Source organism: Peromyscus californicus, unplaced genomic scaffold (assembly GCF_007827085.1).
Source record: "Peromyscus californicus insignis strain IS unplaced genomic scaffold, ASM782708v3 Scaffold_11__1_contigs__length_118956290, whole genome shotgun sequence".
Lineage (NCBI taxonomy): Eukaryota > Metazoa > Chordata > Mammalia > Rodentia > Cricetidae > Peromyscus > Peromyscus californicus.
Genome location: NW_026294402.1, coordinates 36,673,386 through 36,697,743, shown reverse-complemented (window position 1 = coordinate 36,697,743; position 24,358 = coordinate 36,673,386). Strand labels below are relative to the sequence as shown.

The window sequence follows — 24,358 nt, the reverse complement described above, 5'->3', positions numbered from 1 at the left end:
GACTTTAGGTAGGCTTTCTTATGGTTTTAAAAAAACAATCAAATATGTGTGCTTCTAAGCAGAAGTGTGTGTGTGTGTGTGTGTGTGTGTGTGTGTGTGTGTGTGTGTGTGTACATGCACACATGTGGAGGCCAGAGGGTGGCAATGGATGTCTTCCTCACTTACTCTCTATCTTAGTTTTTGGAATGGGATGTCTCACTGAATCTGATGCTCACTGTTTTGGCCAGTCTAATCCCAGCGATCCCCCTGTCTCCGCCTCCTCATTACCAGGAATACAGGAGTGCACCACCACGCCTTGCTTTTTACCTGGGTGCTGAAGATCTGAATTCCGGTCCTCATGTTTGCACAAGTCCCTTACTGACTTCACCATCTCTCCAGCTCCCTAGTCAGTAATTAAGGAACTAATTGACTGGCTGTTTCATCCACTCACCATTCAAGGATAATTCTAATCATTGAGGAGTATTGACATCCTAGCGGAGACTTTAGGCCTCGTTCTCGTCTCTCGGTTTTGGGCACCTTGGCTCTTTCTCTAGTGATGGATGTCTGGACTAACAGTGGGAAGAGGGACGAGGTAGAATCACGGAGATGAACACATCTTGCTCTTTGTCCTTTATTGACAAGATTACACACGGTGGCTTTCAAGTTCTCTGTAGATTTTACTGCTCTGTCTACTCCTACTTGATTTGGGTCATGGAGAATGGGCACTGGTGTACAATACATTTATTGGGTGCCATCTGGTTTTGGTATAGGAGAATAAGTTGTTTGGCTGCTAAAATGGTGCCACAGCTGTGCTTTTTAAAGGACATTCACTTTGCTGGTCGCTCCACTACGAGAAAATAAGGAGCCATGTTTAGCTGCTGTGATTGTGAGGGGCCTAAACACATCCTCTGGGTGATTTGATGTGGGCCGCTGTGTCGAGCCGTCCTGGTGTAAGGGTGTTCCTGAATAAGGTGGCACACAGAAGAATCCAGAAGTAGAGACATTAGACCATGTGAGAGCTCTGGTCTCTGGCGTGCAGACCTTGTAGTCAGATTTCACACACTGGATTGGTCTTTCCCTGACTGGAAGTGTTATAAACTACAGAATTCATTTACAGCTTGGCATATAATGAGCATGGACTTGGAGTCAGGGAGACCTGGCCATGGTGCCTTAGATAGGTGCTTTAACTCTCCCAGTCTCGGTTAGCCAAGTAATAGAATTAAGTTGCCCATATCTACTCAGGGAGTCACTGTGAGGGTTAGACCTGTAGCTAATATGGTGCCTTCCCTAGGCGTCTCATACTTAGCCTTCCTTGGGGAATATTAGTGTCCTTCTCATTTTTCCTATAGTTCCCAGTGTTTTTTGGTAAAAGCAAATTCCTTCTTAAAACACTGATTAAAAAACAGCAAATGAACAGAGGCAATAATGAAAGTCATCCCCGAATACAGTCAGTTCTGACCCCAGCAGTTGTAAACTGGAGGCTTCACTCTGTGCCCAGGCAAGCCTTCAGAGGCTCTGTTTACCATCATGTTTTAGCAGTGCACACTAATACTACAGATTATGGACCTCTTTGGGAAATGTACTAGCTGACATTTTCTTTCAAGATGGTGGGGTAGATCATGAAATGAACTTGGGGTGCACCTTGGTAATGCTCTAGTGACTCGATAAATTTAACCCAAATGTCAAATGCTTCCTTTCACTGGGAACTTGACCACACATAGTTGAGGGGAAAGAGACCAGTTTTAGAAAATTTCATTGCTAACCAAGGAAAAAATGGAGAGAAAAGCCTTTGTCCTGCACCTGCCATGATATTGTTCTAGGTGTTATCTCATTGAATTGTGCCATGTGAGAGGTAGATTTGGTTATGGTCATGCTGCAGAGAATACAACGGAGATTTAGACCAGTTAGGCTACTTGCCCAAGGTCATAAACCAGAAAGACAAGCCTAAGATACTTATCTCCAAAGGCAGTACTTTCCAGAACAGACCTCAGCTAGACAGGACTGGATAGGTGGGTGGAGGTGGGCTGTGGAGAGGCCCGTGTTCTTAAGTGAGGCTGGGAGGAACCTTCTGTAACCCACCGATGAGGCAAGATTTCGGTCGTCTAAGGATATACCTGCATGCCATTCTTCCAGTGAGAGGGAGAAGAGTCAGTACAGAATGAGTGATGTGATTGGACCCAGGGAAATGAAGAGAAACAGTAAGGAAAGATGGAAACTGAGTCAGATGGCTCTGGAGCTGAGAAAGCCAGCAGGGAGCCAACAGAAGAGCCTTCAGCGCAGCTCCTGGTACACTGAGTTTGAATGGAAGTGCCTTGCCGCAGTGAGACACTGTCTCTAAATCTTGATGGTATTAGCCTAACATCTGTCCACATCTGCAGGGCAACTTGTTGATGTGCTGGTTCACTAAGGTGTGTATTGCACACCCGTTCTACAGATGACTGTCCATGGATGGTCATGACAGAAACACATTCCAGGCCGCAGACTCGTCCTGGGTTCACTCAGCATCGCTGTGCCTAAAGAAGGGAGAACCCTACCGTACAGTTGGATAGTCTATAGCCCAGCAGCCTGGTTATTGCCTTAGAGCTTGTCAGAAAAGCAGAATCTCAGGCCCTGCCCCAAACCCACTGGATCAGAATATCTAGTTAACAGAATTTTTAGGTGATTTCCTATACACATTAAATGAGAAAAGCCCCCATTGGTTGGTCCAGGCTTCCTCCTATATCCAACGTCATAGGCGTTCTCAGAGGTGCCTGTCCACATAGGGTCTTTGTGGTGCTTGGGCAAACTGGGCAACTGAATTGTTTTCCAAGTCTCTTGGCTGCTTTTTCTTAATGATCGCGGGCCTCTACCTGTTGTCGGACATTGAGCTTTCCCTGAGTTCGTTTAATCCTGTTTTTGTGATTAAACCTGCATTCTAGAACCAAAGTTCCTTGACTGTATTCTATTGGAAAAGTTTAAAGAGAATTGTACTCAACAAAAAGAAGCCTTCTGTTTAATGGAACAGGGGCAACAGGGTGACAGACAGGGAGGTAGGCTCTGGTGGACTCAGCTATGAGCGTTGGGGACACCTGGTGACTGGCCTCTGAATGCGGATGGATGAGAGGATGCTCTGGTTGGCTCTTTGCTCAGGGGTTGGTGGCTGGTTATGGTGAATGGTTGTCAAGTGTAATGTAGCAACAGTTACAGGTGCCCAAGAAATGAATAAATGTGAAGTAGAAGTTGGACAACTACTGAGAGGTTTGTGTCAGAGGAACATACATGGTGGCTTCCTAGAAGCTAATAGGCAGATCTACACCCAATTTCTTGAGTGTCGTCGTGCAGGTCTCTGAATTCTGAGAGGTCCTCTATTTAAATTAGAAAGTGAGGGTGCCAGGCAGAGAGATGGGTGGCACACAAATGTCAGAGAAGCCATTATGTGGCCCATGCTGGGGTCTTTGGCTGTAAGATGACCGTGTTAGACATGTAACAGAAGGGACAGTGGAAGAGCTGAGATGCCTGTGTAAACCAGAAGGCCCTTCTTTTAGCGGAGAAGATGGAACTAGAGGAGCGTGGCCTTGGGGACCACCTGCTGTGTCTGTGTCCCTCCCAGGGTTTAAGTGGACAGAGTGGCCAGGACGTATGCTGGAAAGGGGAGCCCAGTGCACCTAGGAGAACACTGACATCCTGCCCTGGGCTTTCCTTTGACCCTGTAGGCTCAGTGTTCCGGGATGAGTTTGACCTGGCCATCCTCCAGCTTCAGGAGAACAACCGTCTGGAGATTCTGAAGCGAAAGTGGTGGGAAGGGGGGAAATGCCCCAAGGAGGAAGATCACAGAGCCAAAGGTAAGCGCACTTGGGTCTTCACAAGGACCAACATGGCCTGGTCCTCCTGTCCAAAGTCTAAGCAATGACATGTAGGTACTTGGACACCAAAGCCTAGAGTGGGTTGCCTGAGACCGGTTGTATCCCAGTCTTTTCTGCCGTACACACCAGTGCCCCCTTACACACAGATCCTAGAGATACTGTGTTACCTGGATCTACCTCACAGATCCCAATGCCATTGTTATCACCCTGGCCCACAGCTGCACTCTGTTAGTTACTTTTCTATTGCTGTGGTAAAAGACCAAATGAAGGCCTGGTGTCGGGAGCAGAAATTGAGGGCTCACATCTTGAATGGCAAACACCAAGCCGAGAGAGCAAACTGGGAATGACCAACGGCTTTGAAACCTCAAGGCCCATCTTCGGGTGACATACTTCTTCCAGGGAGGCCACATTTCCTTTGCCTCCCCAATGAGCATCACCAACTGAGGTCAAATATTCAAATGCCAGTGTCTATGGGGGACATTCTCATTCAAACCAACACATCCATCCTCTCGCTTCCCTCCTGTGGGGTGGCAACAGCTTGATCTCCTTCCCCCCCCCCATTCTTGTGTCTTGACAGTGGCCAGAGTGATTCATGTTTAAAATGCAAATTAGACCACAGATTCCTTCTGCATGAGCCTTTTAGCAACTTCCTATCGCAGAATAAATTTCAGGTTCCCTGGAGCCTCAAGGCCCAGTGTGATCTATTGCCCTAGACTCTTTTATTTCTGTTCCCCAAGACTCCCCAGATTGCGTCCACCCTGGAGTCAGAGCATCTGTTCCCTCCCCTGTGGTGCTCTGTCCCCAGGCTCCCTCAGAGAGGACTCCTCCCCTCCCACCTGAACCTACTTTATTTCTCTTTCTAGGCTGTACCGCTACCTTATCGTATTCGCTTATTGCTTATCTGTTCACTTCCCACCTTGATTGGCGGGAAGACTTCATAAGGGTGGGGCTTGCCTTCCCAGGGCCAGCACAGGATATGTTCTTGATGAATGAATGAATGGATGGTGAATGAAAGAATGAACACTTCATTGGGTCAAATGGAAAACAACCACAGACTGTATGTACAATAAGGAGTGCAGAGTGTCCCTGACCACCCAGGATTTCTTGTAGAGAGACCCACAAATGCTTGTTAGTTATTTTTAGATAGCTCATATTCTCAACGTGTCCCGACTTGGACAATAAATCATACGGTCACCCTTACAGTCTGCTTGCAGCCTCGGTAAAATATGCAACAGATTTACCTGCTCATGTTCTCCCTTTGAAAGGAATAAAATGAAGGAGAGCAGGCACTTGCCTTTCTTTTGGCATGAATTATTACCCCACAATATGTTGAGAGCCACTGTGTGTCCAAGTGTTTATGTGTGGACTTCCATCCGGCAAGGCCACGTCTCTGGAATATCGTTCTAGGGGGCTGATTGTAAACAATGTAAAAGAAATCCTGCCTTCTGAGGAAGCCACCAAGACCACACACTTCTTGGGATGGTCCCTTCTCAAAGACCAGAGCCACCCATGGGAATGGCCATTAGTGGCCATGGGGCATTAGCAGATCTCATTTGAATCCCTCCTCCACCCATTGCTAGTCTGTGAACGTAGGCATCTGGTTAATGCTGTCTAGCTCACTCTGTGTATGTGATGAGTACAGAAAACAAAATACCATAGAGTTGCTGGGAAGGTGAATCTGAGACTAGAAAGCACTGGGTTCTGTTATAAGAAGGGCCCAGGGCATCCCAACCATTATTGATCTGCACTGGAATGTGTGCCATGCTACTCTCAGAATTCCAGGATGGTCTGTTCTGTTGTCTGTCTGCAAGCATTTAGTTTCCAACTATCAGCCAGTCAGTCATCCAATCAACAGGCAATACCAAGGGACAATGAGCTAGCTTTTCCTGGGAATAAGACAGTATTGGAGACAATTAAGGAACTTGAAGTTTCAGGGAAGATTATCAAACAATCCCGGTACTGGCCAGACTACCATGCAAGGCTGAGGATGAGTGCCAAGGGGACTAACTGTTAGTTTGGAAGAAAACCTTGATAGAAATATCAGGACATGATTCCAGATTGGGTATAATAAACTAGATGTTGTAATTGCCCAGATCCTGAGCAGGTAAGGACTGTATGAGGAGGGTATCACAAATAAGCCCCATAGGGAAGAATATGGAGGCCAGACTCTGCAGGGAAGGGAACACAGGGTCTGCTATGGGACAGGTGAAGCCTTGACTCAGTGCGTGGACTGGTTTGAGAAAGCTGGCTGTAGATGTCAGAGGTTCTAGAGTAAGCTACTGTGGAACCACAAAAGCTGGGCCTGGGTGTGAACTCAGAGGTCATTCGGAGAGCGTCTCTGGTCCCAAAAGATAGCTATTTCCTTGAGAGAAGCATAGTCCAAAACAAGTTCTTCGTTTTCGTAGCAGACACAATGCTGTTGAAGGGCGAGAGTCTGGGTTTGCTAGAGAAGTATTTGGGAACATAGACATTTTCTTCCTGCATGCTGAAGGAAATTGACCCTAAAGTTGATGGCAGAAGTTAAAGAGTAAACAAAGCAAAAGGTAAGGCCCAAAGCCACCAAGTCTGCAAAGCAGATAAAAGGGTGGCCCAACCAGGGCATGCTGGGTTGTGGCCTGTCTCTGCAAAGGAGACTGCCCCCATGCTGACATCAATAGCTGGAGTCACTCCCAGAATGAGCAGAGGATTGCAAGAGCTACAGAGAGATCTTCTGGTCGATTTTAGAGTTTGGGAAATCCCAGAATTATATGCCATACCACAATAAGCAGCAGCAGGAGAAGATACATGGGGGCCGAGGGCAGAGAACATGAAAGGCCTGATGTTTCCCGAGGCTCCAGATGAGGATATTGGAAATCTGAGTGTAATGAATGGAAGACGAAATGTCCACACATTTTCTATGAGACCTCATGGTCCCCTCCCATCCTAAAGCCAAAAGTACACCCAGCAAACAAGAGGGAAGAAACAGAGGAGAATTTTACCTGAATTTAAGCCAAAATTGAGAAGTCTGTGTTTGGAGTGAAAACTGAAGGTTGAGGTAGAAGTTATTAAGTTCATCCATGGGAAAATAAAGGTATCCTTTTTTGCAGTTGTTGGAAAGTCCTGCAGTGTGGAAAGTCTTCTCCATTCCACAGAGGTTTATGGAGGCTGATTAGACAGTGGAGGGGGAAGGGAGACAGATGGGAAGGATGAAATGGCATGAATGGGAGGCCTCTCCATGTTATACATGGGGACCAAGTGTTCCCTGGCATCGAGGAAAGCCCTGAACAGATGAGAAGGAGAATCATCAGAGGAGTCACCGTGCCCGGGTTACTGTGCCTCCAAAGACTCCTGGCTCCTGCCAGCCTGCCAACACTACCTTGCGTTTGCAGGGTTCTTGGGAACACAAGAGCCAGCGCTGGAGTGAGAGCCAAGGGTGCCAGAGCAAGGCTGTGTGGAGGCCGCTGTGCACATTCCACAACCACAGCATCAGCCACCTTCCTTCCCAGCCATAGCAGCCAGCGCCAGCTTCAGGCAGGGGACCCCACAAGCCCCACTTCTGCCGTGGCTGAAATCTAGACACAAATTATCCAGAGATGCTCAAAGCCTTCTTGGCCAAGCAAAATCCCCCCCCACAGGACCTCTCACAGGCCATGCCAGAAGCTCTGGTCCACGACGGGAGGTGCCTTCGCTTCATTTCTCTCTGGCAAATTAGCCATTGCACTTGCTGCAGCATCTAACTCCCTGATCAGAAGACTCAGACACGCAGGAGCAGTGTGACCCAAAAGATCTCTTCCTTGAAGTCTTGAAATGGCCACCAGGAGTCAAGCCATGGGAGCTTTCCCTGTTGTGTCTCAAATAGCAGGAGCCTTAATTTGCGTTCCCCAGCAGCTCCTGGGTCACCTTTCTTTTTATAAGCCGCGCCAGTTGGCTTTCACACGTGTCTAAAGGAGTGAGAGGACTATGGAATAAGCAGAGAGATGGGGGGTGAAGTGAAGCAGGAGGGTGGTCTTTTTATCCCCCCTGGAGACGTCGGAAACAGACAGTAACTGCCGGCACTTTGGTTTCAATTAAAATGTACCAGACAACACGCCGGGGCCTAATGTAATCCTTTTCTGCTTTGTTATCCTATTAAAATGCACAAAGTGTCAAAGAAAGGGAACTGAAGCTTACCCCACTTTTAATCCAGCGTTACAGCTCAAACACCCAGGCCAAGAAGGGTTGTCTCTTGTACGTGCAACAACATTCCCCCTTCCCTTTCTAACCTCTTCTCTCTGTTCCCACCTGGAGCTTGGTGACCAGCTACCTTCCTGCAAACACTGAGGAGACAGATGTAAGATGGCAGATGCCGGAGAAGACTGGAGACTACACAAAAAAAAAAAAAAAAAAAAAAAAAAAGGCTCCATTTCAAGCTGCTTTCATTTTCTTCTTTCAAAAACCACGTATTTTATTTGTTTATTTTCCCACTCAGCTCCTACAAAAGGAAATCTTCCTAGCCACTCACAGATGCCAGCATCTCCATGCAAGGGGGTTGGATTACCAAAGGCTTCGTGGAACAATTGCTAGACAAAGGGTGGTGGGTGAACTCCAAGGAAATTAAATACCTTTATCTTGAAAAGCACGAGCTCGTAATCAGGGCTTCAAAGGAAGACAAACACTCCACCCGGGCTGTGAAAATCAGGGTCGCCTTTCAAGAATGGCAAAGAGGCAGTGCCGTTGACTTTCAGAACCCTTGGATAAGAGGAAGTCCGCTGTCTGGCACAGCGGGAATGGAAGCATGAGACAGTAAGAGTGGGGGTAGGTGGTGGGGAAGAGGGGGACTGCTCTGGGGACGCTGCCCTCCCTCTTTTGTCTGAGAGGGCCCAGTGTGGTTATCCTGGTTCTCTGGTTTCTTTGGAAAGCTCTGAAGGTAGAAATCTGACTTTGGAAGTTTGATAGCAGCTCAGAGAGATACTTGCAGGAAAACCCCTCCCTAAGCAAGTCATACTGAATACTAGGAGGCAGAGAAACTCCAGAGAATTGATAGAAAACAGAACATGAATGAAAAACAGGTAAACGGCGACCTGACCTGTCTACAACCAAGGAAGGCAGCTATTCTGAAGACAATACTCACCTCTTTCTGGAAACTGAGCTGTCAAGCTGATATATCATTGATTCAAACGTCTGATGTCAAAGTTCTACAGAGAGAAAGGGTGCCTGGTAGGAGCTTGTAGCCTGTATATAGAGCCCCTCATCCTTGTCATCTTGGAGGTTCTTGACAAGAAAGCCAGTTTTCAGGGTGCCAGTTAAGTTCTGCAAGCATGTAGTGTGTGTAGTCTGAGTGGTCACAGAGTGATGGGAGGTTTGGCGTGGTGTGAAGGCTGAGCGCTCTGCTTTCAGTCTGGATTTGGGTGTGGAACCTTGGGCGATACACATGAATTCTGCACTTGTGTTTCCTTGCCAGGAAAATGGAGCCACAAGTTGTCAAGGGCAACTACAAGGTCAGAGTTAAAATAGTTGTCAAGGGCAGAGTTAAAATCCCTAGCACTGGTCTTTCCTCGTTCTAGTACTAGTAAACACTCGTAAAGGGTGGCTTTATATTTTAGAGAATATAGTTTTGCCGGTAGACTTATTTAGAAATTACCTGTAGCTATGGAAAGTTGGACAACCCAAGTTTTTTCTTTTTATGTTTTTATATAGTGGGAAGAGTAGGTCTCCTTTCTATCCTGTTTAATAATTGAAGGAATTTTCAAGTGCTTTGAAAAATGAGATGCCTCAGCTTGTATTATGGGACATTGTGAAGTACCTCTCCCACCATGTGTTTTAATACATTGCAAATTTCTCAAATGCTTCTTTTGTTTTGTGTCCTCTTCCCTTATTTTTCTCTAACTGCCCTTTCCAGAATCTGCTAGGACTAGGTGAAAGATGTCAGAGTGAGGGCCAGCAGAAATGGCAAGCTTTCTGCTTCATCGTGCCAAGCCACGCAAATAAAGATGAGTCACTGGGAAGGTCACGTAGGTTCATCTATACATGCTAAAGGGGGAGTTGCTGTTTACAACGAAGAATCCCGTGGAGACAGCCCCATCTGAGATAGCCACATGGCTGTAGGAGGATGGGGCTCTAAAATGGTTGGGAGCCATATGGATCCAAGAATCTCTGTTTGCAGCAGATGCTGGCACTGCCCAGAGCTTTGGACCTAGCACAGCGCCTCGCTCATGAAAAATGCACCATAAAGATTTGCTGATGAGCACCAAAGAGAACATAGGATGTCACCTGTTGAGATCATGGCACTCGTCGGTCCTTGCTCTCTACCTGTGTGGTGTAGCTAACCCGCACCCACCTACAAACCATTGTTCCAAAAGAGAACAGCATGTCTTGGGTGCAGATAGATGCATTGTTACTTGGGACTCAGTGAGGGCTTTGAGGCAAAGAGTTAAGTCTACCTGAATCCAAGAAGCAATTCTTAGCTAGATAGAAAGGAAGGAGAGGCAGGTGGGTGAGTGGGATTCAAGTCTCTTCACTGCAGTATCTCCTGATGATGTCTGTTCCCCCTTCATAGTTCCAGAGACAATGAAAGTAATGCATTTGCATTTGGGAGCTAGAATTTGTATCTGTGGGCAATCTGTGAGTGACACCAGAGTTAGTATTTCACCATCCAGGGATTTGCAAGGAAAGTCTGAGTCTATTTCAGCTAATGCGTGCTGATTGCTGAAGCACAGCTGAGGCCCAGGCTCAGAGTGTCAGGAGGAAAGCCCGGTTTTAAATCCGTCTGTCTGGGTGGCTGATATACCACCCCATCTACAGAAGGGAATAGAGGCAGTGGCTGGATGACTTCCTGGTCCCTCTTGCAGGTGCTGCAGCATCTGTAAGGGCAGCAAGGACCTTGCAGGCTGGAGCAAATTTATCCCAAGCCCCTGCTGATGAATGGCTGAGTGCTGGGGAAGGCATTAGACTTCTAGGGTATGACTGATGGCAGTGCTGAACAGAACGGCCTCACTCTCTGAATGTGCCCCTCCCCCACCCCACTCCATCTGTTTCTCAATTCTCACTCTGCCAGCAATCTATTCTTGCTTCCACTTTCCAATAACTTCCTAAAGGCATGGCTGGTATACAAGCCTCACTCTGAAGGGGAGGAAGAGGCCACTCAGCCTGGAGTTGGCATGCCAGTGCCAACACCCATGATTAACAGGCCGGCCCTGAAAGTCGAGAAGCTGGGAAAGAAAGACTGGGACTGTTTGGGTGTCTCGGGGCCTCTACCAGCATCCTGTTAACATCTTAGCTCCTTCTGAAGCTTGTCCAGACCAAATCAGAATCACAGTCATCCCAGCACAGACCACGTGTGCCTTTCTTCCCCTCCCTCCACCCCTATCCAACAAGGGAGGTCTATGTCATGGATTAGTCAGATCAGGGCTCCACCCCCTTCAGAAGTTCTGGACCACCTGGCTGGAGCCCTCACTGAGCGCTGCCACAGTTTACAGTTACCACACACAGAATTTGATGAGGAGATGAATATGGAGCACAGTGTGGATCCAGGGTTTTGTACAATGCAGGCCTCTACATCTGGGCTGGCTATCTTCTTTCCTCCTAGTCTTTTGTTTCTCTTCATTTTGTGTGTAGTTCTATGTGTGTGCGTGGGTGTGCATAGGTGTGTGTGCATGTGTGTGCATGGGTGTGTGTGCATAAGTGTGCATGGGTGTATGTGCATTGATGTGTGTGTGTGTGTGTGTGTGTGTGTTTGCCGAAGTGTAGGTAGGTGCATGAATGCCTACATGTGTATGTATGTGAAAGTTCCGAGGCTGATCTCTAGAACCTTCCTTGATCATTTTCCTACTTTCTTCTTCTTGAGGCTTGGTCTCTCAAACCCAAAGCTTACCAATACTGCTAGTCTGACTAGCCACTTTTCTTTCCAAGGCTGGAATCACAGGCAAGCAGCCACACTCACCTGGCACTAATGTGGGGTTCTTGGGATCTGAACTCTGGTCCTCTTGCTTACAGGGCAAGAGCTTTAACTGTTCAGCCACCTCCCCAGTCCTTCTGATCAATTTTTTTCTTGAGTACCTCTTATGGGCCACACCCCATGATCGTGGGGTAGAAAGTTATCCAATGCACGGCTCTTCCCAATGAACTTGGTCCAGTGGGAACTCTAGACACATAAACTTAGACCCATGATTATTGTGTACACATAATTGGAAGGATGCACAATGTGTCACTAGTGAGGCATAAAAGCAATAGACCTGACAGAGTTGTGTATGATCAGATAAGCCATCAAGATAAAGTGGCCCTGGAGTTCAGTGACGAAAGGTCAGGTTAGTCGTGTGTGTGTGTGTGTGTGTGTGTGTGTGTGTGTGTGTGTGTGTGTCTGTGTCTGTGTGTCTGTGTGTGTAGAGAGAGAGAGAGAGAGAGAGAGAGAGAGAGAGAGAGAGAGAGAGAGAGAGAGAGAGGCTGGACTTGTTATATTTGCAGCACTGTTACCAGATAACCTGACAGAAACATCTGTGGAGAGGAGGGTTTTAATTTACCTCTCAGTTTCCAGGGGATTCCAAACTGTGTCGGGAAGGCAGAGGCGCAGTTCAGTCCACTGGAGCTTTAAAGTACTTGAAGTGACGCACATTCACATGGCAACCAAATAGGAAGCATCGAGAGGCCCGTCAGAACCAGAGGGGGCCTCACCTGCTAGGGACCCATTTCTGCCAGCGGAGCCCCACATCCCAAAGCTTCCACAGTTTTTTGCAAATGGTGCCACCAGTCAGAGTATACAGACAGGCATATGGAGGGTGTACTGGGAAATGTAAATAGTTCTGTATTGCTAGAGATGATGTCACAGGTTTTATATTCCGAAAAGATCGGTTTTGTGGAGGGTAGAGCTGAGCAGGAAATGGCTGTATGCAGGGGCATTATTTTGAAATTGCTGCAGTCATTCAGGCAAGGGTTGGGGAGCCCTTGAAGGTGGTGGGATGGACAAGGAGATTGTTGAGGAGAAAGACAGCAGGACTTGGTAATAACCAGTGTTTGGAGGAAAGGCAAGAGACCAAGAGCAAATCCACGTGACTGGTGAGGCTGGGAGAGAGCATGGAGCACTGGTTTAGTAAAGAGCCAAGAAGGGGAGCGTGGTTGACAGTGTCCACTGCTAAGAAAGGTTGTGTAACATCAAGAGGAGGAGCCGGGCGGTGGTGGCGCACGCCTTTAATCCCAGCATTTGGGAGGCAGAGCCAGGTGGATCTCTGTGAGTTCGAGGCCAGCCTAGTCTACAGAGCGAGATCCAGGACAGGCACCAAAAGTACACAGAGAAACCCTGTCTCAAAAAACAAAAAAACAAAAAAACCCAACAACAACAAAAGAGTAGGAAATTTCCATGAGCTGAGAAACAAAACGTGGAGAGTGATTTCGGAGGAGCAAGACAACATTGCATTCAAGGAGAGCTGGTTCACTAGGACTAGCAGACGTAATTCCAGATTGGCAAGTTCATTTTCTCCTTCAAGTATAGTATCTAGGGCCTAAAAGCTTCTCAGGTGTTCAGAATTACATTTGAGGTCTGGAAAAAAAAATATATTGGCTTCCCAATGCACAAAGAAAACTTGCAAAATTAAATTAAGACATGTTTAATTAAATATCTCCAAAATGGAACATTGTTCCAACTTCATTAATTTTTAAATTTAATATTCATAAAAGCTGCATCACATTTAGACACAATTTTGGGGTTAGATTTTTCTCATTTTGCAAACATTCCCTTGTATGCACAGTGATGGCTGAGAAATCACAGCCAATTGGAAATTAACTCTTTCTTTTTCCTCCATAAAACCAGAAGAAAAAAATTAAATGCATTTAGTTGTAAGATGTTGGGTGGGTTTTCTTCTAACTGCTTTTGTTTGGGACAGAGTCTCCAAATGTGTTTTAAGGACTTTTAGAGTGACTTAAAATAATGCTGAAATAGACTGCTCTTTTCAGAAGGTTCACTATGAATGAGCAGAGGGGGAAGGGTCATTGAGTGGACAGAACTGGAGCCGTCAGGAGTCTGAGGAGGAAAGGACATGGACTGGAAAGAGCCAATGGCGGGGGAAAGATGGGAAGGTCCAGGAGGTGACTGACAGGGAGGTAGAAATGCATCCACGGGCCACAGATGATAGAGTGAGGCCCAGAGAGGAGAGGAAACACCCCTTCCAGGAACAGGAGGGAACTAGGAGGCGCTAGTCTTTTGCTCATTTCAGGTAGATCTATCTTTAAGTGATGGCGGCATCTGGGAGTGTCCCAGCATTACCCAAAGACTCAGTTTACCTGGGCAGGTGGCCATCCTTATTATCACTAAAGTCACTCTTTTCACTGGGCTGGCTGGAGAAGCTAGGGCATCTAGGGTTCATGGGCTATAACCATGTCCCTCTTCTCATCACTCCTTATCCATGAGCTGGAACACCAGCCTGCAAACCCCAGCCAGACCCTTGGACATACCCATTCTTTTTTAAGAGCCCCTTTCTATCCCATCCCTTCATCCATGTGGATCTTGATATTCTTGTAGTTCAATGCCTTCTGTCCCTGGTGGCCCAGGTCAGAAAGGCTGGTATTCAAATGAACCATAATGACTTTTCTCCCTATTTTTAAGATCCTCCATCTTGGATTAATCAAGATAGAGGCCCCTGCATTGATTGGTGCAGATTAGGAATTGCTGACTATGAGAATCTGCGGACCAGAGGGCATGGTTTGCTTGATGCGTTGCTTATGTGAGGCTTTGGGCCCACTGGAAGTAGACCATCAGCTAGGTAGAGAATGCCACTGTGCTGTGTTGTTAAAAAAAAAAAAAAAAAAAAAAAAAAAAAAAACAAGAAAACCAGACACCTAGCTGGGCTTTGTGGTGAGAAACCCGAGGCATCTTGAAACAGCCAGGTAGGGATATTGTGCCAGCTTTCCAAGCTGCAGAGGTAGCATCTCGATTCCTGTTCTTTTCTGTGGAGCATCTTATGTGGTGCTCTCCCTGACTACAGCATAGCCCCATGCCCCATGACAACTTAACTAGAGATTAGACATGAAATAATCCCAACGAGTACAGGACATAACCTCCAGTCGCCAATTTCTTAGATAAAAGAAGCTTTTTGATCCCTGATTGTGGTCCCCATTCAGTCAAACACCCCATGTGTCCATCTGACACTTCTCTTAGTTTGGTTTCTCTACAGCCAAAGAAAGCATCAAGTTGTGGGGTTGCACTCATCAACGCTGCAACTGAAATGGCCGTAATCCTTCTACAAATGTGTATCATGATATCTTCAGATATCTTGCTAGACAACGAGGGTATGCTCCAACTGTAAAGAACTTAAAAATGCATAAGTGCTTCCAAAGATAACAATTTCCAACTAGTTGTAGGCCTGGCTATCTGGGAAAAATTCACCTGAGAAGCTTGTCTCCAGTGCAGAGTTCTGGAGACAGTGGGATGGCCAGCAGGTGAGGGTGCTTGCTGCCCAACCTGATGGCCTGAGTTTGATTCCCAGGCCTACATGGTAGATGGAGAGGGTCTGCTCCTGAAGGTGGCCCTCTGACTTCCTTCCATATGTGCTCTGTGGCACATATGCTGGGTGTGTGAGCACACACACTGACACACAAATAAATAGATACGAGAAATAAGAATAAAATGAGTTCATCTTCAGACATACTGATTTATTAGGTCTTGAGAAAAGGCTGGTGATCTTTTTCAGGAATTTCTGATAGCAGCCAAATTTGGGATGCATTAGTCCAGTAGGGTCAAAAAAGTCTTACTTTCCAAATAAGCTTAGCATTTTAGTTCCTTCTCTCAAATGTCCAGGTCCAGGATTATTTCAGGGCTTGGAGATTTGGGATTTTGGAATATTAGCTGACTGAGCATCCCTTAGCCTGAAAATTTAGTACTTAATGTTCTCTGAAATCTAAAATCATTTGAGCATCTATTTATATATATATATATATATAAATAGATGCTCAAATGATTTATACACACACACACACACACACACACACACACACACACTATATGCTCAAAAGCTTCAGGTTTCAGAGTTTTGGATTAAGGGTGACCAACCTATAATATTCTGGCTCAGGCAAGCATGATTCTTTCTATATCTTTATATACCAAAACACATTGTGAAGAAAATGAGCTGGAAGTTTTAGAATTTAAGGTATTTTGGTGTCCTGTCACTATGATCTAAATCAGATTGGGCCTGCACTTTCCCGTCAGACAGTCCCCAGCTCCCAGCCTAGTACAGTCTTGTGGTTTCTCCAGTCTCCTTCATCACAGCTAGGTCTCCTTGGCCCAGTTCACTGCAACCACCCTGCTTTTTTTCAAGCGATGAATTAAATCTTTTCCAGGAATGAATGAGTCTGGGAGACTACCTCCAAGACTCCATTCCGACTGTTGAAGTGACTTTTGCGTTGTTGTGGTGGGTCTTCCCACTCTCTCAAAGTAATTTTTACTTCTTGTCACTCTCTTCTAGGCCTGGGAATGGAGAATATTGGTGGAATCTTTGTGGTTCTTATTTGTGGCTTAATAGTGGCCATTTTTATGGCTATGCTGGAGTTTTTATGGACTCTCAGACACTCAGAAGCATCAGAGGTAAGCTTCCTAAGGCTTCCTAAGGCTTCCTAAGGCATACTGCCAGCAGCAGTGTGAAACACACTGGCTTCTGCACAGGGCCTGTGGAATGCTCCCAGAGGGCACACAGGGCAGGACAGTGGGGACAATTTTAGTCCCTAGAGTAAAAGATCTCTGAGTAGACGCTGTCACGTGTTGATTGTGCAACCACAGAAAGGGCTCCAGATTTTCCTTTGACACAGCCATCAAATTAATATGTGAGGAAAGATGTTTTCTAAACAACAGTCTGTATAGTATTGTGTGTGTGGGTGTGGAGGTGGGGGTGAAGTACCAGGTCACGCATGTGAAATATGACCACAGACCTTCCATTTTGACTGACTTCACTTACAGGTGCAGGTGAAAATCCTTAGAGACAGTCCAATTTAAAGAAACCAAGAGGTTCATCTTCTGTGTCAGGGATTTTAATAAATTTAATTCTCTAGCTATGACTTAGAGGCTGGGTTAATATCTACTTTGTACCTATGGAAAGTCTGAAAAGAAGGGATACTTTGTCCATTGGTCCTCCATCCCTCCCCATGGAAGATGCACAAGAATTCTTTGTCCATTGGTCCTCCATCCCTCCTCAGGGAAGATGCACAAGCATTCTTTGTCCATTGGCCCTCCATCCCTCCTCAGGGAAGATGCACAAGAATTCTTTGTCCATTGGTCCTCCATCCCTCCTCAGGGAAGATGCACAAGCATTCTTTGTCCATTGGCCCTCCATCCCTCCCCAGGGAAGATGCACAAGAATTCTTTGTCCATTGGCCCTCCATCCCTCCCCAGGGAAGATGCACAAGAATTCTTTGTCCATTGGCCCTCCATCCCTCCCCAGGGAAGATGCACAAGAATTCTTTGTCCATTGGCCCTCCATCCCTCCCCAGGGAAGATGCACAAATCTTTTCATGTTAATTACACTGTGAGACTTTTTTTTTTTTTAAATTACATTAGCCTCTCAGCTCTGGATCTTCCTTAAGCCCCCTCCTTTAACTGTTGCTGGGGAAATATCTCCTGACTGTACAGACCACATTCTGGAACCCTATGGGATACCACCTCATAGGGGACCTCAACACAATATCACTGCCTACCAGTTCCTGGGCTGTTTGTGGTCAGCTTTTTTCCACACTGCCACCCATTCTTCTGTCCTCGGCTCCTGCATGAAGAGAACTTGATTTTATTTTATACTCCACCTGTCTAAACCCCTACCTAAAGATGTAGTCATCGGGCCACTGCAGCAGAGGGCGCCACCCACACAGTGCCTCTGCCTGATCCTACCACTCATCTATTCTAGGACTCTACTCTCAGCCCCATGTGTTTCTGTATACCCTCTCTCCGAAATTCACAACTGTGCCCCAGTTGTTCCTTTTAAAGAGTAGTAATGCCACTGTCACCTTGCCTTATACCACACTTCTCCTGAGCTAAGGACATTTGATTGATTGATTATTTATTTATTTACTTATTTATTGGTATTTGAGGCAGAGTTTCTCTGTGTAACAGTCCTGGCTGTCCTGGAACTCGCTTTGAAGACCAGGCTGGCCTTGAACTCTGAGATCCGCCTGCCTCTGCCCACCAAGTGCTGGAATTAAAGGCATGTGCCACCACCGCCCGGCGACATTTATAACAATATTACTTTCCATTTCCTTGCCCACCTCTCAGCTTTTGACACGGTTTCAACTTGGCTTCTCTCCACCCCTAGGAAGGACCCTTGCCATTGTCTGACCCCTTCAGCAAAGGACAAACCAAAGGGAGCCCACCATTTCCAGACTCTCATGTCCTTTTCCTTGTTCCAACATCAGATCTCTTGGATCCCCCAGTACTTCTGCTTCCGGTTCTGTTCCCTTCTTCCTTTGCCCCTTCCTTAAATGCTGCTAACATTTATGTATTCTGATCGGGTTATGATCTGATTATCTCATTATGAGTCTGATCGGGTGGGCCTTTCATTCCCCAGTGAAACCTTCCCTATTTCTTCTCCTGTCTTTTACTCTGGACCAGCAAAGCCACTCCAGCACCGCTGTAACACTGATATAAAGTGCTTACAGGTCATGCTGCAGCATCTGTAGACACGGATCTGCTTGGATGTAAGGACTGCCTGTTATCTCTATTTCCATGACAAATCACAATGCTTGACCCACAGTAGATGGTAAATGCATGTTGTTATATTCTTGTCACATGGACTGGATTAAGCAGGTGGCAGGGGTTTTGTTGCCATAGTAATTATTAGAAGCACAGAGGGGTTTAGTGATTTGCCAAGAATCGTCTGCTCTTTAGTGACAATGATGGGCCTAGATTCAGTTCTGAAAGCCCAAGTGAGGCCATAGTCTATGAGGTGCTATCTGCAGCTGCCTCCGTGGCCTGTTTCTCCCAAGAGCTCAGGCAGGATCTGGATTTACACTGACATTCAATGAGTATCAGACTGCTCTGATAGCTAAAATGAAGAGGAGGCTGGATTGGCTGTGTGGCTCTGGTATAATATGTGTTCCACGGATAGAACACGAGGAGGAAGCTGCTTCTGTCATCATACTCCAGGAGTACCGTTCTGACTTCAGAGTGAGAACTCAAGCAAGTGTGCTTGGGCTTTGGAGTTAGGCCCAAGGTTTCAGTTCTAATTCTCAACGGGATATTCATTAGTCAGTTCTTTACAAAACACACACTATTTCCTGAGTTCCTACCTACACATCTTCGAAATGGATATTATAAGATTAGTGATAGTAACAATAAAAACACAGGTTCATAATTCTTTATCCGCTGGTCCTCAGACCCCAAAAGCTAGGAACGGTCCAAGCCCTTTGTAAGTTTGATGCAAATGCTTTCTCCACAAAGCCTGATTCATGTGCACGGTCTTCATTGCATTCAGTGTGAAGACACAAACATTTTGCTGTAGAAATGGCACTGTGTTCAATATGGAGTTTGTCCCAGACCCACTGGGTGTGAAACATCATATGGTGTTTGTGCATTGTAATGCCTTTCTGAAATCTGAAATATTCCGAGTTTTGAAACACAGCTGGAGCCAAACGTTCCCTGGTGGGAGTCTGTGGACATACAGATGCAGCAGCTGTTTACTTCAGTGATTTTTTTCTGGATGCATCATCTCCAACCATTGGCAACTTAACTCAGGACAGCTGAAAGGAAGTCAAGGCGGTGTTGGCTTTTGGCAGGGGTAGCCCTGTCATGTTGATATAGCCGAAAGAGAAGATAGGGAAGTACAGGCGGATGCTTCCTCTCGCAGTGTTTCCAGAATGTTCCTTTCCAGCTCGGACAACTCAACTGGTCATGATGGCTAAAACACACGTGAATCTTTGGGCTGAAGACAAAATGAACAAATGATGAGCTTTTCAAACACCAGGGAGGCTGATATAGAAGAGCGTGTTTGTTTGAAGTAGGTTTCAGGATCGGCATTTACCTGAGGTCAATGGATGAAATTCTCAGGGGTAGAAACTAAGCAGAGTAGGAGGAAGCAGCCCTTAGTGAAAATGTGCCGAAATAGTACCCTCTCTCCCCCAAGATGCTGAGGTTGCTCTTTGAAGGTGGCCAAAAATTGGGCATCATCTGGCAGGGCTGTTGAATGAAAGCTGTGGAGGGCTTTTGAGCCTCAAACAGGGGTAGGAATGAGGCCTACATTTAACCTTCACATACCTGAGTTGACAGACCGTCCCCACACCCTCTGCCTGCAGAACCCAGGAGGCTCTTGAGGCCGTTTCTGAGTGGCTATCTGTAACTTCCATTGTCTCCCCCAGGTGTCCGTGTGTCAGGAGATGGTGACAGAGCTGCGCAGCATCATCCTGTGCCAGGACAGTATCCACCCCCGGCGGCGGCGCTCTGGAGGCCTGCCACCCCAGCCCCCGGTCCTGGAGGAGCGCCGGCCCCGGGGTACCGCGACGCTCAGCAATGGCAAGCTGTGTGGCGCCGGGGAGCCCGACCAGCTGGCGCAGAGACTGGCGCAAGAGGCCGCCCTGGTGGCCCGCGGCTGCACGCACATTCGCGTGTGCCCGGAGTGCCGCCGCTTTCAGGGCCTGCGGGCGCGACCGTCCCCGGCCCGCAGCGAGGAAAGCCTGGAGTGGGACAAGACCACCAACAGCAGCGAGCCTGAGTAGTGGCAGCCAAGGACCAGACCGTGGAGCCAGGCGGGGAGGCGGGAGGGCTGACTTTACAACATCCTTCTGTCCCTCCGGATTCAAGATTCAATCACTTCACAAAGCGATCAGAACGTGGTGCCCCAGCAGGAGGCAGATCCCGCCCTGGGGGAGCGGGTCTATCCAAGACGTTGCATCCACGTGGCAGAGATGCTGTCCCCTGTGGGCACAAGGACCCATCTCCTCCAGAGGGCCTTTCTTTCACACCCAAATAACATGGAGTCTGGGTAACAGGGCCCTGCCGGGAGAAGTCTAAGAAATTGATGGCATCATCAGTTGAATTCCCCCCTAGGAAGGGGCCATTGTACCCTGGGTCTAGTTCTTAACAGGAAAAAAAAAAAATTAAACTCAACAGGGAAGTTTTTCTTTTCTGAATTTGTATATTTTTGTTAATGTCCTTTTCTTTCCTCTCCTGGTTTTCTTTTGTCTCTTCAGGTTCACTTGTCTTGTGCTTTGGGATGGGGGGTGTGGTCTGGGGGGATGGAAGTCTGACACCTCTCTCTCTCTCTCTCTCTCTCTCTCTCTCTCTCTCTCTCTCCCCCCTCCCCCCCCCCGTCTCCCCCTCCACCTCCCTCCCTCCCTCCCTCTCCCTCTCCCTCTCCCCTTCCTTCCTTCTTTCCTTCCTTCCTTCTTTCCTTCCTTCCTTCCTTCCTTCCTTCCTTCCTTCCTTCCTTCCCTCCCTCCCTCCCTCCCTCCCTCCCTCCCTCCCTCCCTCTCTCTCTCTCTGTGTCTCTGTCTTTGTCTCTCTCTGTCTCTCTATCTCTCTGGCTTTGGAGTTGCTGGTGCCAAGGGTTTTAGGTGCTGACCCCCCTCACATCATGTGGTGTTTGGTGGTCTCCCTGAGTGTAAAGGGCCTTGGGTGAAAGTCTACCAAGCCAATTTGTTAAATGCCAGAAAAAAAGCAGTCAGCCTGTAGCTTACCAGAAGACACCTTGAAATGCTTGGGGTTCCAAGGATTGATCTGGCTCTTCTTTCTCTCTCTTTTCCTATTTTCATCTCTGAAAACAGAAGGAAGACAGAATATGCAAAGCATGCTGGACACTATGTAAGGAGTAAGGAGGGTGTGTGTGATTTTCCCATACTGTGGTCCTGGCTTCCATTGGAAGGTGTTACTCAGGAGGAGGGCCAGGACCACCCCTCTGTACGATGGACCCTTTACAAAGGCATCTCTTTTTAGCTGAACTCAGTAGCTGCCTGTGAAGCATTACCCGCAAGGCTCCTATAGATTGGGTGATTTTGGGGGGTACTAGACATGAAACCTAGGTGCAAGTGTGTGTGTGTGTGTGTGTGTGTGTGTGTGTGTGTGTGTGCATGTGTGTGCATGTGTTCATTGATACTCCCGTACGCGTGTGTACCCAAAGCATACATGCATATGTTTATGAATCAGAAAGACCTTATGTAGCCAACAACATGCCTTGTTCCTGGGAGAGAGCAGAGTCTTTTAGCCTGTCACTGGCTGAGGAGCTAGGAACCATAAATCCAGATGTCAGTGTGGCCAGGAGCATTCCTTGTGCAACTGAAGATGAAGTATCTGACTTCTACCACAGACTGGGAGTCAGCAATACTTGCCCAGGTGTCCAGGGACGGCTCTGCCTGTAGGAGATTTGCAAGGTCCCGAGTGCTCTCCTGATGGGAGGGCCAGGACTTCCGAGAAGCTGCTTTTGTGTCATCGCTCCAGAATTCCACGGAGAATTGTCATTTTCTGATGGAAAACAAACTCTATGCAATTTTTGATTGTAAACTTAGACAAGTCAAAGAGAGGGATGAACAGCAGCCACCAACTCCACCTTCACTACCATCACCTTGAGTCAAGCTGAATTCATGTGGCTCTTGTTCTGAATGTACTAAAATAAAGACGTCTCTGAAGATGCTGAGCTCAATCCCCTGGTTCTGCCTTCTGGAAAGGTTGGCATCCTCTCTGTGCTGGGACTATTTGTTAGAGCTGCCACCCCGGGGCCAAATTGGAACCCCGATTCTTCTCAGTTCCTATAAGAGATGCCCTGTCAGACCTAAGCTGACCTCTTGCTGGTGACTCTGAATCTTTTTTTGATTCTTCTCTTTAACTGTTCAATGGCAGCAAGCTGTATGGGACACTTGAGGTGTTTGTGTATTCATGCCTTGTGGAGAAACACAGACTGGGGGTGGGGAGGGCACTCAAAGGCTGACTGCCAGCAGACCCCAGTCACAGCTGCTCCAACCCCCAGCCCTTTCCCATGCTTCTGATTCTGGGATCCCTCCTATCAGATCACATCTCGGACAGGAAGGGTTGATTTTTAAGAAAAAAAAAAAAAAAACAGAACAACAAAACTCGTTTTTATGAGCAGGATATCTTGATCAAAAGAAACTTTTTTTTAATGGATCAGTGAAGTAAACGTTCCCACGTGTGTCATTTGTAATGTCTGTTTCCTTCCCTGTGTGGAATGATGATGAGACTGTCAGCACCAGGCAGCTGTCCTTAACTCCATCACTGCGCCTTCCTCCAGTGGCCGCATACATCTGCTACCAGCTGCTTCTGGTCCTTGGTTTGCCTCCTCCACGTCTGAGCCATTGGTGGTTGGCTTTCGTTCCCATCCTGTGTTTTCTATCTGAATCTGTGTACCGTATAAAGCAGTTTTTTCTTGTCTGTTTATCTTTCTTCGACTGGAATATTTATAATAAAACAAACGCTGAAATGTTAGTGATGGGCGAGAGCTGTTTGGGCTTGGGAAGTGTGAGGCCTGTGGCCACGGCCCAGGTGTGAGACTCGAAAAGTGATTAAAACTAGGGACCCACTTGGTATCTTAGCCTTCCCCTGCCTCTCCCCGTCTCTCTTTCTCTACCCCTTTCTTCTCCCTCCTCTTCTCCTCCCCCTCCTCCTCTCTACCTCCCTTTTCACTCCCCACCCCTTCCACTCTTTGTCCCGATCCCAGCAAAGTCTAGGTGGCTTCTTTCAATTTTCAGTTCTGGGAGTCTGAGCCAACTCCCCCCTCCATGCATACACCCCTCAAAACGGATATGCATGTTAATGGAGTTCAGGTTTGTGGGGTTTTTTGTCTTCCTAAATGCACTTTCACAGAATAGTCATCTACTGATACCTGGGGTAACTCTAGTCAGATGTCACCCCAGATTCCACTGGGAGCCTGAAGATTACATCAATTAAAATATAATACTTTGCTTTATTTCTTTTAATTGCTCTGCAGGGCCCCAACCGTCACAAGATCTCTACTTCAGAACCCAGGTGGGGTGTAAGTTGAGCATGTAGATGTTGGAAAATCTTTTGGCTTCCTCTATTCCAGTGCTCATATGAGAATATTCATGCTGGGAACTTGCCAAGTGGTCCTCTTATTGGTTAGGTGAGACCGAAATATCACGATAGCCAATCCATCTGGGACCGCTCTTGTGAAAGTTCATTAGTTTGGGATTCCAAGGAGTTTAATTTTCTTTTGGAATCCAAAGAGGACTTCCCCTTGGTGTACAGGGCCAGCATGGAGCTGGAGTGCAGCTCGAGAGAGCAGGCTGAGGCCCTCCCATCAGCCCGTTGTTCACAGCACTGCAAAGTAGTCTGGGAATGATAAGCAAGGTCTAATTCCCTGGCGGGCTGTCAGCGCTCAGGTCATAACAATGAGGCCTGTTTGGAGAATGCACAGAAGGTGTCCTGTCTGAAAGCTGGGGCTTCCCATGAGGTCTTCTCATGAGAAAAACGGAATCTTAAGTGGCTTTCAGCTTTGAATAATTCCCCTGTCTTTTAGGAAAGGGGACTCCCTACACACACACACACACACACACACACACACACACACACACACACACACACACAGGCCAGTCCCTACAAGGACCAAACTGAGAACATCCTCAGAGACTGACAACTTGGGGGTCCGCTGGTATGCCTC

The 24,358-nt window shown here is 47.1% G+C and overlaps 1 protein-coding gene across 3 annotated transcripts in view; it reads left to right on the top strand.

Annotated features, from left to right (window-relative positions):
• The window catches only part of Grik4 (glutamate ionotropic receptor kainate type subunit 4), a 431,592-nt gene extending 410,722 nt beyond the window's left edge, over nt 1–20,870 (top strand). For all 3 annotated transcript variants that reach the window (XM_052757532.1, XM_052757513.1, XM_052757522.1), the window contains 3 exons: nt 3,672–3,800; nt 16,226–16,344; nt 20,094–20,870. In XM_052757532.1, coding sequence (XP_052613492.1) covers nt 3,672–3,800; nt 16,226–16,344; nt 20,094–20,450 — 605 coding nt within the window. In that variant the 3' untranslated portion in view covers nt 20,451–20,870. The remainder of the gene's footprint in view (nt 1–3,671; nt 3,801–16,225; nt 16,345–20,093) is intronic.
• The last annotated feature ends 3,488 nt before the right edge of the window (nt 20,871–24,358 follow it).